Consider the following 15,706-nt stretch of genomic DNA (forward strand, 5'->3'; position numbering starts at 1 on the left):
TGCTTCAGTGCTTCCTCGCAATGTGGAACCAGGCACCTCTCACCACCCCGCGTTCACAAGTCCTGATGTCACGCTAACGCAACCTCGCACTGCGCGGTGCCAGGAGAGGAAGAGCTGGCACTGGGTGGCTGCCCGGTTGGTGATGGCATGGGGGTCTGCAGGCCTCCACCTCCTGATGTTGGGACCCAGCAGCTTTCCCAAGCAGCACCTGGCCGGAGGGCTGCGAGTGTCCGACTGCCTGCCGCGCAGGGCACTGCGGTGACCAGTGACTCCACAGCGCAGGGCACTGCGGTGACTCCACTCTCACCGGACGGTAATCTTACAATATATCGCTGTATGATAGGCCATGTACAGTGCTTTAGGTACAGTAAAAGGAATCTTTCAAAGGTCCCTGAAAGCGCTGAAATGAGTGTAATTGCATAGCCTGCCAGATACATGCCATACGCGAACGCGGTCCGTGGAGCTACGTATTTGAACTACACACATCACGATGCTTTTTTTTTTTAAAGAGCTTTTCATATTTAAGATGGTAACTTTTCCAAGAGGGCTGTTTCCTGCTAGGCTGCCCACAAAAGAGAAACAAAGAGGATGATGTGCGGCAACGAGCAAATGCCCAGCAGCAGCCTGTGAAGACCTGGACACGCTTAAGAACTTGTTTTGCTTCCTGTGGGGTTCAAATACCGTAGCAATCCAACTGTATGGACTCCAGACCTGATCTCTGTTGGTCTACTCTCTATCTTCTTAGTTTCAAGAAACAGTATTGGGCAGTTCAGGCACAACGTTGTGTGTGTATCGTTCAATTCTTGGATTTAAAAAAGTCTGTCTGTGCTAGAAAATCGAAGTAGCGTTTTGCTGCATTAATTTATGTATTGTTACACATAACTTCTTGTAATATGTTCAGTTTCTTGTCCGTAAAGTGTCTTCCCCCCAGTAGTATATGAAGACCTGGCAGCGAGCGTGTCCTTGCAAGTCACACCACGCAGGGACTGTCCGTGGGTAGCGGAGAGATGGGGAGAAGGTTGGGTTACCGCTGAGCTGCTTCTTTCCCCCTTAGGTGAGAAGGCAAAGCCTCTCCCGGAAAGCCAGCCTTCCTGGGGAAAGTGGAAGCAAATTTTCACTGTCCAAATTTAATGAGAACCAACAGCATACCCCGAGGAGAGTAAACTGGGTTTTGTGGAGCCTTTTACTGATTTGTTAATTAGTAATAGAGCTTTTCCTGGAGATAACCCGATCTCTCGGTTAATGGAGTTTAACGTCCTAAAATACCAGCGAGCGCGACCAAGGCAGCGCAGCCCCGCAGATACAATAGGCACATTGTTTCCCTGAGGATCCTGTCCCCCCTTTTATGGGGGGGATCACTTCGCCCCGCTCGGCCTCTCCTCCCGCAAGGCTGCGGCTGCCGGCGGGGCTGGGGGTTCCCAGGGCGAGGCCGGCGGGGGGCAGAGGACCCGGCGGCGGCGCTGAGCGAAAGGGTTAAGGGCGGCGGGGCCGCGCACGGGGCGGGCGGCCCCTCCCCGCCGCCGGGGCAGAAGTAGCGCGTCCGCGGCGGCGCGGCGCGCAGTGCCGAGGCGGCGGGACGCGGGAGGCCGGTGCCGCTGCCCGCCCCCGCCGCTCGGGCAGCCTCGGTGAAGATGGCGAGGGCGGCGGAGCGGGGCGGTGCGCGGCTGGGGCTGCTGTGGCTGCTGCTGGCCGTGCCCGCCGCCGCCGCCCGCCCGCCCGCCTCCTTCCCCAGCGATGTGAACGGGCACAGCCTCCACCCGCCCTACTTCAACCTGGCCGAGGGCACCCGCATCTCCGCCACCGCCACCTGCGGCGAGGAGGCGGCGGGCGCCGGCAGCCGCCGCGCCGTGGAGGACCTCTACTGCAAGCTGGTCGGGGGGCCGGTGGCGGGGGGAGACCCCAACCAGACCATCCAGGTACGGCCGGCGGGGGGGGCACCCGCGCACCCGCACCCGCGCAGCTTGCGGAGCCTCGCTGGGGTGGCAAAGCCGCCTCCCGGCCCGGGGGGCGCAGAAAGGTCCGAGCCCCCCTTTGTGCTCCCCCGGCCATCGCTCCCTCGTCCCGCCCCTGTTTTTCAGCCGTCGGTGCGAGAAGAGGCAGAGCTCGGTCTCGCCGGGGGCAGCGGGGGCTGGGAAGGGCAGCGGCGGCAGCAAGGAGTGGGGCAGCTCGGAGATGGGTGAGCGAGCGGCGTGCAGGGCCCCACGGCCCCCGCTGCCACTGGTGTTTTCCCACGCATCCCCACTTGCCCGGCCACCACAGCCGGACCTCGTGCAGAGCTGGTGTCCACCAGCCAGCTGGTGGGTTAGCGTGGGGTGCTCTGGGAGGGGGCAGAGGGCAGGCCGGGGTGGTCCCCGGGGCATCCTTCCCCTGCCCAGGCCCGTACCCTGGAGCTGGGAGCCCCTCTGAAGCCCCCCACAGCAGCGGGGCCATGAGGCGCACGTGCTCTTTCTCTCCCAGCCTTGGCAGAAGTTGCACACGTGAAGGGCAGCTTGCTGAGTTCCCAGGGCATTATTTTTAAAGTTGTTGGTTCTTTATCTTGATGACATCCTGGGCAAACCAGCTCCTAAATTCCTCCGTCAGTCAGAGAATCAATGTATGAGAAATGTGATAATATTTACCTTTATGGGTCTTAACTCTGCCATTCCCTCTGTGTTTGGTGGGGCATTAGGATGAGCAGAGGAGAAAGTGAAGAGGGTGAATTTTACAAGCGAATGTCAGGTGACTCATCTCAGGGGTCCCATTTTAAGCGCACCAGAAGGAGCTTGGAGCCAGGAATGTAGATGGTAAAAATTGCTGTGCAGTTAAACAGCTATGGTTGTCTTGAAAAGAGGAAAGAACAGTTGTAAATGGGCTTGTAAAACACTAGTTTTAGTTGCAGGAACTCCAGACCCACTCCCCCCTCAGGGCAGCTGAAGCTGGGAAGAGCAGCTCTGATTTGAAATGGTTTGCAGCCTGAAGCCTGCCATGGAGCCCTCAGCTGCTGCTCGCCAGCGTTTTCTGCTCGTTGCTGATGAGGTCGATGAAGCCAGTTCACCTGTTGCAATGGAGCAGTAGGGTTGTCCGTGTTGTACGTAACAGTCAAGAAGAGCAAGGGAAAACTGTCAGTTTCTCGGATCGAGCCTTTCTTGGCCTTTTGGTCGGGGTGGCTTTGTTCTAAGATGATCTCTGAAACATTTTTCTCATTCTGGCCCCATTCTCCCAAGTTAGTGCTGTGCTAGGAATCTTCTGGCTATTGTGTGGTTATGACATGGAATTTTTCCCGTTTGTAGTACAAATTGTTGAAGTTGTTACTGGATGGCAAAAAGCTAACATCTCCTCCCCTGAGTTTTGCCACCTTTTAAAGCGATCTGTTTCACTTTGCTGCACTGTAAAATAATGTAACTTGAAGAAGCTTTGCTTTGAGTACTAGTAGCAGGAGACTTGTAGGGACCTAGATGTAGTAATTGTGTCTGCAGTGATGCAAAGGTAGGAAGGAAAGGTAAAGTAACTGCTACTATGTGCACCTGTAAACAAATGTGAGTGATCTGCCGAGCAAAACTGGGAGGATAAAACCGCTTGGAAAAGCTGGCAAATGTGGGTAGACATTTATTGCTCTACATCTGTCCACCTGCGCTCTAGCCACACTGCTAGGTCAGCATGACACACTGCACTAAGGATGCTGGTGACTAAAATAAACCCTTGAGGCTGTACCAGCTTTGGGGCAGTTGTAATTCATCCTTCAAGTGCAGCCCTTTCTTGGCACCACAGCATGTGCACGTCCTTCTGGCTTCCCCCCGCTGCTGTACGGGGCTCCTCAGCCGTGGATTTCTGCAGCAACTCTCCTCCCGTCCGCTCTGCAGCTCTGGCACAGGGTCACTTTGATCTGAGCACCTCTTCCCAGACCAGTGGTCTTCGGTCAATCTGAAAGCTTTAGAAAAATCCTTTTGTAGTGGCTCCTCTCTGTGACCACAGGCAGCACCTAAAAGGGAGGGGAGGAAACAGGAGGCATCAGAGCAGAGGGCAGAGTTCCCAATTCACCCCCTGCAGGGGTTTCAACACCACCCGGTGGCTAAAGCAACGAGGGAGGTGGGAGGGAAGTGTTCAATTTGAGCAGACTGAAACGACAATAATGAACTCCACATGCATATCCTTGCTGCCTGCATGTCCCACCAGGCAGAGTCCCTTCCCTTCTCCGTTCACCTGCTCTGTGCTGCTCGTGCACGGTGCGGCTGTGGTGTAAAGGGGGTTTTGGTCAGGAATTCTGGAAGAATACCTCTTGGGACCCTCCAAGAGATTTCCACGTGCTGTGGTGGTGAAGGGACGTTTGCTTGACTAAAGACCTAGCGCAAACTAATATGATCATCTAGTCAATGAGTTCAGTCAGTTCTGTGTTTTCTGCTTGTTCTCATTTGACATTGTAGGAGACTTTCAGGAGATAGTCTTAAAATGTCTATCATTGTTAAGTTTTCTGAAGTAATGCTGCCCTAAAGACACTTGCAGTGTTTTTGGCACAGCTTGTGGGAAGGCTCTAAACCTTTTCAAGGAGTTTCCTTTGCTTTATTCAGGGCTCTTTGGCAGAAGACAGCATTTCTAACTGTGGGGGGCTTTTCAGTCTGCAAGGATGTGATGCACAGCGATGCTGAGGTGTGCTGAAAGGGACTTGCCATGGAGGTTTGCTTCCCTTGTCCCACTCGCTAATCAGCATGGGCAATCCTCCCTTACTGATAATGTGTAGAAGATGAGGCAAAAGAGAGATTATAGGTTTATTTTTCTCACCAAGTTTTACTGAAGATGCTTGTGGCTATCTCTCTTCCAAGACAGAGACAGCTCTGCAAAGGCATAGCCGTGTGCTCATGTTCCCCATCGCACCCAGCTGCCTGGAGGCTGTTCCAGAGACCTGCCAAAGCCAGCAGGGATCATACGCTGCTCTTGGAGTGAGGCAGGGTTGTAGATGATTACTTTATTTCAGGAGATTAGTTGTATAACAATAAGGGAAGTTACTAGCATTAATTGAAGCAATTATAGACCTTAGAATTTAAAAATATGCAACAAACCTCACCGATTTCAAATCAGTGCTGCTTTTGCTTTGTTTGCACGTTGAATTGCAGTGCTGAGCTACACTTGCCTGAGCAGTGTCGGTGCTCACCGGAGGGCTTGTCCTCTCGCTCTTCCAGGTGTTGATAACAGATGAGGTCTGAAGCTGTTTCATACCTGAATGTCTCTGAATTAAGTGGCATTCTCTCTTATGTCCTGCAGTTGTCAGTGACCATCTGGCCCTGTGCTGCTTTCTCTCATGCACGGTGCTGCGCAGCAGGGGAGAGCTGGCTCAGCCCAGGGCTCTCTGCAGTGTGGGTGACCGTTGGTGTTGTACCTCTCTGCATGTGTCTCTGCTGTGCTTGCACGTATGATAGCATTGGACTTCAGTGGTTTAACTGCAGCTGAAGACATGTAGTTCTTAGAACAAGTTGCTGTTGCCTGCAGAAAAGACACCTGGTGAGATAGCACCAGCTTAACTCTGTGTTACTTGATCTGCGAGGACAGCCCCGATAACAGCGTGCAAGCATGCACTTTCCTTGTCTGAAATATTACTTTTTGCCCCCCATTTCCTGCCCTTCTTACCTCATCCCCAGCGGCCCAGGCTGGGTCGCGCTTCCTGGGTTTTTCCAATAAATTAGGCGAGGAGAGCTGAGGTTGGGTCATGGCAGGGCCAGATAAACCAGGACAAAGCCATCTGCTTTCCCCGAGGCAAGCCGTGCCAGCGGGTTGCCAGGCTAGCCTTTATGCTCCGGGGAAACTTCAAAGTTCCCACTGACGTGAGCGGGAACAGGATCAGGCCTTGCAGGTCTCTGGAAGCTGCCCTCCATTCAAACCTCCTCCTTATCGCTCTCCCTTTGCAGTTTGCTCCGATAGTGGCAGTTTTATGTTTTCTAAGCTGCCTTGCAACTTCTTGCATTGCTGAAGTTCTTTCTTTGGTGTACCTTGGTGATGTCCGCGCCTCTCCTGCTCTGCCAACCTGCTGTCTCCACTAAGCCTGTCTCTCACAGCTGCTTTTTAATTAAAATCCTCTGCTGATGTCAGAACTTCTCTTCCCTGTAGAGACCTGACGCACTGTGCAGAAGCCCAAGCTGCTCTAAAATAGGAAAAGCTGGAAATGATCCTCATCAGGTTTAGGTCTGGCTGTAATGAAACAACTAATGAGCAACTGGTGCATCAGAGGGGCTAATCACACTTTTAACAGCAAACTTAGTTCAGCTGTTGATGTGTTCCCAGCTCGGTGGCCCCTAACACATGCAGGCAGTGGGAAGGGATAACAGCAGCATTACAAATCTGGCACAGCTGATCCTCATTTGTAGTCCCCTCTTACTAAACTTGAATTGACTGTTGCCCATCAATGTGAACTTTGAGTTCAAAATGGTTTTCACATCTGTGGCAAGAATTTAAAGCATGAAAACACTTTATTTTTTTGTTATTTATCCCCACTTTGTAACCTTGCCTCATGTTTCCCCCCACCTCAGTGTTGTGTATTGTGCAGCAGAAATTTCCACACAACCTGTTGCACCGGTTCCCGTTAAAGGTTTGAGCTGAAGAGTTGGGTCAGTTTTATCTGGTCTGCTCTCCCTCCTCGCTCAGTGCATGTTCAGACATGGTCAGGAGCCTTGTCCTGACCTCTCTGTACAGTGGGAACTCCCTGAATAGGCATCAGGGTTACCTGGATGGTTTCAGCTGCCCTTTTCTTTGGCCTTGTGCTTGCCCATCTGCTATTTTCATATCTCTAGAGGAGTTAATGAAATGGTGTTCTTGTTCAGGACAATTTGTGTTGCATAATTGCCTGCAAATAACATTGCACATGGCTGTGGGGAAGAATGCTGTGAAATCTCTGTTTCCTTTGCACTGAGATTCCTCTAGAGTTTGGGGCATCTGGAAAATCACATGCTCTGCGGTGGCTCTGTCTTGCCTCAGCCCTTGTAGGGATGCAGATGGAGTACGCAGGAAGGAGATTGCCTGTCTTGAGATCATGTACCTGGTGTAATATTAAAGCTGGCTGCAGCTGGGACAGGCAAGGGCAGCTTGCTTGCCTGGGGATAACTGCGCCTTTAAAAGGAAAACTGCCTGTAACAGAGTTCCCTTCTAGGCTGTTTGTAGCAGCAATTTAAGTGACAGAACAGTGGCTCCACAAAACAAATAACTTGCCAGTTTTCAGGGCTATTTGCAGGTTTCCTTAAGAGTGGGTCAGATTCATTTGTGTGCATTAAATGGGAAAGAAAGAATTGCCCCTAACAGCTCAAGTCTTTGTCTGATCCTGCTCAGGAGGTGCTGTAAAAGTTGCAGAGCTGTTTTCTCTGGCAGCGTGTCCGTGGAGCTGACAAAGCCACCCACACCACAAAAGCAAGGCAGAAAAGTGATTGCAGCTAGGGCCCTGGCCAGCTGACAGCAAGGGTTGTCCCTTTCTGGCCTTGCATTGCCGCATCCCCAGCAAAAGGAACTTGGCTGCTAGACTATTAAGCTTGAAAATGTAGCTGAAAGGACTATACTTGTGAAATGAATAGGTTGACAAGGAACAGATTGCAGGGAGTTGGGCAGAACTGCCAGGCTGGGTCCAAAGGAATGACTGAATGGTCCGGGTTAGGATCTCTGGATGTGAACAGGGTGTGAGTGGCAGCCTCAGCAGAGGAGCTGGTGGCCCTGGAGCTTGAGCTACTGCTCTCCATTGCGGTGCGGCTTCTCCCTCTGCGTGCTCTTCTGCATCTGGCAACCGGTTCTTTGTGTCTGGGTCCCTTTGCCAACGCTCAGTGCATATCTGAAATACAGAAGGGATGCTTCTTAAAGCAGCCCAAATTCTGCACTGGGTGGTTGTTGTGGGGTTTTTGAGCTTTTTCTTGTGCCTTTTTCTGTTCATGCTCTAATTGGTGCAAACAAAAGGTTTATATATTGATTTGCAGGCTTATATCCTATATTTTCTGAATTGCTGTGATACCTGTCTGCTTTGTGCCACGTTTTTCTGTCTACAGTTAATTGTTATTTTTGTACTTTCCAACAGGGCCAGTACTGTGACATCTGCTCCTCCGCAAACAGCAACAAGGCCCACCCCATAACAAATGCCATTGACGGGACAGAGCGCTGGTGGCAGAGCCCCCCTCTTTCCCGGGGGCTGGAGTTCAACCAGGTCAACGTCACTTTGGACCTCGGACAGGTAACCCAAGTTCTTCTTGGTTATGTTGTAGACTGTGCTGGCAAGGACCTGCCCCTCTGCTTCTGAAATCCTTCAGTGGTCCTTACTGGAAGGGTGGGACAAAACCCACTCATTTAATGACAGGGCAGGAGGCTCTGGTTGAAATATGGAAGGGAAAACCTCTTGTCTGTCTGTTTGTAGTATTAACTGCAGTTTGTGCTATTTGCTGTTACTGTTTAGGTTTTCCCTAATAGTTGAGTCACTCACGGAAACCTACCACGCTATGCAGGTGCCATTCCCCTAAAGAGGGTCCCTGGCTCCCGAAGGCGGATGGCTAGTAAGGCTTCACCCCAGAAGACAAAAATACAGCCCTGAGGAATTTAAGGTTGTGCTGTAAAACTTTAATTGGTACGTTTAAAACTCTTTTAAAAACAGCAAGTCTGTGCTAAAGATCTTCCTATAAAAGACAAAGAGTGACAATGGATGTTTGGTCTCTAATGCTGGCAAGTCGAAGGGAATTAACATTGTAATAGCACGGCTGCCAGCCCCCACCGCCGCCTCTGCTGCTCCTATTCATCCGCAAAACTGTCCCTCTGGAAATGGGTTATTCTCTCAGACTTTCCTCAGCTTAGAGGAAAGCAGCAGAAAAGACATCCTGGCTGAAGCTGCAGAGGCAGGAAGGTATTATAAGCCAGAGACCTGAAGGGCTGTGGGATTTGGGTCTGCTTTCTGGTATTGGGGCATTGCTTGGGCTGTTGGATGGGGGAACTCCTCAGTCCTCAGCCCGGGGCAGGGGAGCTGTGAGACACCCCTTCCTCTGTACGCTGTGCAGCCTCGTCTTGCTGCTCTCTGGGAGCCAGTAGCCCTTGTAAGTCAGGATTTGGGGCATTTGCTCTGTAGTCCATGACAGTTTAGCAGTTAACTACTGAAGTGTCCCCATGAACAGGTAGGGATGGGCTTTCACCTCTGCTGCACTTCCCAAGCTCTGCTGCCAGCCCTGCAGCACCAGAGGCTGGGTTTGGGTGGTCCTTGGCTGGAAGGTCTGTGGGATGGGGCAGTTGTGGACAGCTCACCTCTTGCATAGGAAACCCAGCTGCTGCGATTGCTCGGGCAGCCTTTCAGGGGCTGAGGGCACTGCCGCTTTATTTGGGGGTTTGCACTGATTGCAGTGATTTCAAGCCTTGTTGGGCACTGAAGCTTTGCGTTGACCTTGCAGGTAGCTTTTGCACCCTCTCTGGTGGAGTAAAGGCCCATTTGTCACTGCTGCTTGTAAGGCGTCTGACTCCAAATTTGCGGCTATAGATACCTGGAATGTATTGATGACGATACCCTTCTGTTAGATGCCTCAAACACACACTTTAGTCCCCAGGATTGTCTCTGATCCACTCCGTGCCCTGCTGTAGCACTCGCTTGGAGCCTCTCAAACACCCTCCACAAATTTGTTCTCCCCCATGAGCGGCAGCTATCTAAAGCTGTGCTATACACAGCACCAGCAAAATATCTCCTAATGCCTGGGGCACATCACGCATCGCATTAATAGCTGCGTGGGCAAAGCCTCCTGGGGCCGCACACAGTGTGCTGATCCTGTTAGCCAACGTAGGTGGCATCTGCTGTGTCTCTTAGAAACTTCCCAGCTGGCAGGGGTGTGCTGGGTGGGTGGATTGCTTGTGCTCCCTCCTCCGACCAAGGGCCAGCCCGCAGTGCGGCTTTCTGATTGCTCACCGCTTCTCTGGAAAGGGATTTTCAAAGACCAACTTTCCTTGAGGGCTTCTCCTCTTTGTCATTCTCTGTGGCAACTTTCTGGCTTTAGGCCAGGACTAACCCAGCTGTGCTGTGTGCTTGCAAGCTGCTGCATTTGGCTCACCTGGGGATTTGCAGCCTTCAGAGCTGCAGTGCTGGGAGCCAGAGCCTGGAATAATTTGGGGGGGCTGCAGTACTGCTAAAACTGAGCTGGTGTAAGTTTACCTTCTCCCTCCTGCCCTCCTCTCCCCAGCCTCCGTATTTGCTCTCGGTACCTTGCGGGGTGGGATTGCACCATCGTTTCTGCAAGGTTGGTAGCAGAACTTGCGTGCGTGGTGCTGGTTGCAGTTGCTTCACCTGGTGGGGAGTTTCTCTGGGCTCACAGATCCTCTGCTTCCCTGCCACCTTTGCAAAGTGTGTGTTTGCCCAGCTGGTCTCAACAGAAGCACAAATGTAAAGCTTCAGCCAATTTTTAGTGGCTTCCTCTTTATACATGCCCTTATTGTATGTAATTGCTATAATAACCTGTTTATGCTCCTGGTGAGAGTCAGTTCTTTGCTTTTCCCTCCTTTGTTTTGGTAGGTCGGGCAACAGAAACAAGATGAAATGTTACAGAATTGCTAATTTCCTCCTTTTGAAGTTGAGGCTGGTTGAAAGGATGGAAGATAAAAAGAGGAATTCTTGGGACCCAGCAGGGTCTGCAGGGCGAGTGCTGAATCAGGCCCGCGTACCTGGCAGCCGGGCTTTGCAAATTCCTTGGATACCTGTGAAACAGCACAGGTAACACCCTCAAAGGCATGTCTGAGAGCAGGGCTTTTTTTTGGCTGGCAAACAAGGCCTCTCCTTGCTCTATGTAACCCTCTAGGGAGCTCTTGGACCAATTAAGATTTAATTTAAGGGGCTGACGGCCACTAAAAGCTATTGTCCCTTTTGGGGGATTATGAGTGCCTGGAGCGCCAGTGCTGATGGCATGGCACTTTGGCGGGGCACAGCAGGGGCTGGCACAAGGGGTTATGGTGTCAGCCCCCTCCCTTTGCTTCCCTGCTGTCTTCGTCCCTCTCGAGCCATAAGTGCTTGATTACCAGCTGGAATCAGGTTTCTCCAGCATTTGGCAAGGCTGTGGCAACTGGGAGAGGGGCAGTTAATTAAGCAGCCTGTTGGTCTTTGCTTTTGCTGGCTGGGAGCTTCCTCTCCTCACAGGGATGTTAAAATCCTATGGGAAGGAGAGAGGGAGGAATATTCACAGCCAGCAGATAAGTTAAAGAATGGCTCAGGCTGGCCACCCAGCTGGTGTGAGTATATTAAACACTCGCATCATGTCATCTTAGTGCCAGCAGTGGCCTAATCTTAACGGCTTCATCAGCAAGGCGGATCAGAGCTCCCACCACAGCATGGGAAGAGATTGTGTCTGCTTATCTGCTGGGGGGGTCGGACCTGAGTTGCTCCTGCTGGTGCCATGTCTGTTCCTGCCTCCTTGGGGAGGAGTAATTTTTCTTTTCAGAATTGGTGGGGGGAAAAGCTGGAAGAAGAGGAAAAGTCACTTGAGGGTTCCCATGTCAGGCCTGGGTCTGAGTGCCAGAAATAGGGCAAAGAGCTCCAAGGAGGAAAGTTAAATGGATTTTAGGAGCTGCTGGGGAGGGGAGTATGAAGAGGGAATTATTATTTTTTTTTTCTTGCTTTTAATCATGACCTTGTGCTTAAAGCTTTAGTATATTCAGGATGAACGGCTGGCCCAGTGCATGGATTTGCTGCAAAATACAACGTCATGGCACCATGATGAAGCACAGTTCAGGTTTTGCAGGGTGGAAGAATTGAAGGGTGCTATGTCTGGGGAGGATGCTGTTGTGTGTTGTGGTATTGCTGGACAATCTGGACTTGTCCCCAAAACTGGCCATCCTGCCTGGCTTGGAGGGCGAAGGCTCCGAGTATTGTGATGGAGGCTCCTAAGCCTGCCCCACTGCTGCTTAGTCCCAAGCTCTTTCCTCTCCTGCCCGGAGCCTCCAGACCAGCTGGAAATGGGAAAGTGCCTCTGCTGCAAAGGGGCTGTGCAGGGAGCAGAGGGACAGGAGACCATGACTCACTGCCACCATGGGAATTGTCCCCTGTGATCCTGCTGTGATTAAGTGCCACAGTGGGTGGAGGGGAGGAAAGGGTGTGATGGAAGATTCTTCCCCACCCCCCCAAGAAGGTCGTTTAAGTCAGAGCTGACAAAAATCAGGAGGTTTAAAGAAACATGAATGGCTGGCTTCCTGCCAGGGCGTGACATCTTCCTTGCATGAAGGTGAACCCAGGCCAGCCCTTCGCAGAGATGTTTATGGATAGTTGGTGCTTTATGGTAAACTCTGTGGAGAGGAATGCTTGCAGTCATGCAAGAGCAGGAGCTTCGTGCCAGTGCTTGCTTGAGGTTAATTACTGCAGTGAGAAGGTGGCTGGATAGCATCCTTCCCCAGAGTCTGCTGGCCCCAGTGACACTAGAGAACAGCAAAATTTTAGACTGGAGCTTTGCAGGGAGTTTTGATTTACACCTCTAAGGTATTTAATTCAGCAGTGCCACGCAGAGGTCACGCAGCCTCCCCTACACACTGGTCACCAGCAAGGAACACCTACATCCATTCACCTCTGCCACCAAGGAGAGAAGAGAAGCCTCCCCTCCTTTGGAGAGCTCCAGGCTGTTACTGCTTAAAATGCAGCTCCCTTTAGGGTTAAAAAGAAAAAAAAAAAAGTTGCATTCATTGGTAACTCACGAAGATAGAAAGGAAATGAAAAGGATTGTGAGCTGAGCTCCCGGGCCCCTCTGAAGGTGTGTTTTGTAGTCACTGTAAGATGTATCTAGGCAAAGGAGTAGATCGATAGCTTACCGGGTGCCTTGAGAAGTACCTCTTGAGTTTTCTAGTAATTACAATGGGATCTGCCAAAGTTACCATTTTTTTCTGGCTTCTGTTGAACCGATTAACTTATGCTTGCCAGGCTCTTCTAGCTCCAAAGTAAAGGTGTTCATTGGCACAGTGCACACTAGGCGCATCAGCGCTTGGCCGACAGGGCTTCAGAACGTTCTTTCAGTGTGAAACTTGTCTCAAAAGGAGGTGGGTGGTTTTCCTGTGGTGGATTTCCAGGGCATAAACCTACTTCCTTTCCCTCTTGCACTGCAAACGTGGCCCCTTGGGACTGGCTTTGCACAACAGTTAGACGTGCAGGACGCTCACAGGTTCTGTGAATCTGGCTGAATGCCTGACTTTCATGAACAAGTCAGTCCTCTTTGTGTGAACTGATTTCTTGTTAGTATTAAATTCCTACTCATCCTTGGTATATCTGGGCTGGGTTCTGTAGGTTAAAATGCTACCTGGTCTAATGCTGAAGGAACACCGCTGAACCAGAGCATAGTACCTTGTGTGTCACAGTGCTCTGAAATCTTCTTTCACCTCAGTTTCTAGCCTCCCATTTATTTTCATTTAATTGAAATAGTAATGGAAGCTGGTGTTGGAGCTCTGCAGGAGCCCTCTTTGAAAGGCAGCTGGAAGGAAAGCCTTGCAAACTGATGGGCTGAGGCTTACCTTCCTGTCCCCAGCAAAATCCTTCGGCACACAGATGAATCTGATGCTTATTCCTTGGCTTAATTAATAGAAAAATTTTTCTTGATGAGTAAACTCATGAAATCCCAAGAGAAAGCTCATGGTTGTTCTTGAATGGAGCTGTTGTCCTAGTGGCTGCTTTCCCTGGGCTTGGTGTGCGACAGGGATGATGGTCATCCAAGAAGAATTTTCAGCTGAAAACTAGATAAATTTCTCTCTTCTTTCACCTTCTTCCTTTTGCACCTTCATTTCAGTTGCTGTCAGAGCTTTTACCGCCTCTGGGTCATGTAGCTGCTGCCTGCATTTCCCTCTGAGGCATCCTTGTTCATTCTTGCTATACACAGGGGGAAACTTGAAACAAGTCTCTTCTTTCCTTCCCCTTGGTGGGGATGTCTTCTGCATCGTTTTCCCCAGCACACGTCGCTGGGAAATACACAGCTTCCGTTTCTCTCGGGGCCACAGGCTGCCTTATCTGCCTGGCATGTGTTTTTCATGGAGCATTGCAAGAATGGGTGAAGATTTAAGCATTTTTTTGTATGTAGTTTTTACTTTTCTTAACTTCTCTAAGGACTACTTGGTCTTCACTGTGCTGGGACACCACTGTGGGAAAGGGGTAGGAGGGCTTAGTGACATTTATTGTGAGCTTTTACACCTTAAGTAAAGGGCTGGGGCGTAAAATCTCTAACAAAGACATTCTTTCTCCAAATTGTTCTCTGGCTCTCGGAGAAAAAGCAGTATTAAAAATAAAGCATGTTAAGCAGGCTGAGCAGAAATCCTTTTTGCTTTCAACAGCTGAGCCTACAGTCTCTTCTCCTGTGTAGAGTCCTCTGCAATTGCCATAAAATCCTCCAAAAGTAGATCAAGATCTCTATTTGTCCGTGTACAGGCTTCAGAATCCTAGTTCCCTGATCCGAAATGGCCTGTGGCTCCCCTTTAACTACGGAGCCTGTTCGGTGCTGCTGTATTTTAACATGACTGTCAAGTGGAAGCGGGGTGCATATTTGTAATGCTTCTCTGGGAAAAGCAGAAAAGGTGTGACTGTGAGAGCGTGCAGCAGTGGGAGCTGGCGCTGAGCCCAGGTGTATGGATCTTCTCTCCCAATATATTTTCCCCTTTATTGTTTGAAATAACTTAGCTTGTGAAGGCTGTTCTGTTTTCTTCAAAGTTGCAGTTCCCCTGACCCGGACCAGCAGCTTTTTTTTTTTTTGAGTGTGTGTGTGCTGATAAGGGGAGATTTTTGCCTTTGCTTGGCCCTTCTCGACCTTTCTGTGCTTTCTGCCAGCTCCCACTGGATTCCTGGCTCCAGCAGCAGCGTGGGAGCCGCTCAGGTGAGCGGGAAGGGAGTGCCTGATGGTTAATCAAGCGGGGATCTGTCTCCTCTGGCAGCAAGAGCAGACCCATCCTCTCCTTCTCAAACAGCCTTGCCAAGTCGGATGCCAAGTTCCCTTCTCCAGGATCCAGAACAGCCAAGGATGAGATTTCTTTCCTCTTTGTTAGTGCTGGTAGTGGTTGCTGTCAGGGAGAAGATGTGCAGAATATCACTTCAGGTAAATCATGGATGACATATGAATTTTAATTGTATGTTACATTTACTTATGTCATGAACCAGTACTGCTTACAATCAGTTTTCTAGGGCTGCAATGAGTAGATGGTATTTCACTTGTAACACTTGATTCCCAAAAGACCTGCCGTGTCTCACGTCTGCCAGGCTGGCAGCACAGAGAAGAGAAGGCTTCCAGTGGAGCAGGAGGCTCTGGGCAGATCACTCAGCATTGTGGCACCTTTTGTGGCCTCCAAGGAGGGTGTTTCTGCCCGTCCTTTGCATCTTGTACAAATGACCCTTGTGTTTCAACAGCTTAATCTTCCCAGAGGCTGTGCTTGCTCTGCCTAGACCTGAACCAGCTCCGGAGAATTCAGGTGTTAAAATAAGCCTCAGCCTCCCCCCCCCCCCCCCCCAGAACAGCTCCAGGTAACAACTGATGAAAGGATAATTACTCTGTTTCTAAAAAGTGCGTGCAAGATTTCCACTGTAATTTCTCCCTAGATATTGTTGCCTATTTTTAATTTTGGCGTGATGAGAAACGAGGAGGCTGATGGTGAGGTCTCCTGCCATGGGGCTCCCCCTTCCCTCCAGGCTGCCCGTTCCCGCTCAACTCCCTGGGATTCTTCAAAGATTAGGAGAAAGCCTCCAGGCGGGCACGAGCTGGGGAGAGGTCAGGCGAGCTGCAAGCTGGCGTATGGGAGGCTT

At 50.8% G+C, this 15,706-nt stretch overlaps 1 protein-coding gene across 3 annotated transcripts in view; it reads left to right on the forward strand.

Moving 5' to 3' along the window:
• The first annotated feature begins 1,533 nt into the window (after positions 1 to 1,533).
• The window catches only part of LAMA5 (laminin subunit alpha 5), a 96,688-nt gene continuing 82,515 nt past the window's right edge, over positions 1,534 to 15,706 (forward strand). For all 3 annotated transcript variants that reach the window (XM_072878768.1, XM_072878769.1, XM_072878770.1), the window contains exons 1-2: positions 1,534 to 1,916; positions 8,018 to 8,170. In XM_072878768.1, the coding sequence (XP_072734869.1) occupies positions 1,632 to 1,916; positions 8,018 to 8,170 (438 nt within the window). In that variant the 5' untranslated portion in view covers positions 1,534 to 1,631. The remainder of the gene's footprint in view (positions 1,917 to 8,017; positions 8,171 to 15,706) is intronic.

The sequence above is a fragment of the Ciconia boyciana genome, chromosome 14, assembly GCF_034638445.1.
Source record: "Ciconia boyciana chromosome 14, ASM3463844v1, whole genome shotgun sequence".
Taxonomy (NCBI): Eukaryota; Metazoa; Chordata; class Aves; order Ciconiiformes; family Ciconiidae; genus Ciconia; species Ciconia boyciana.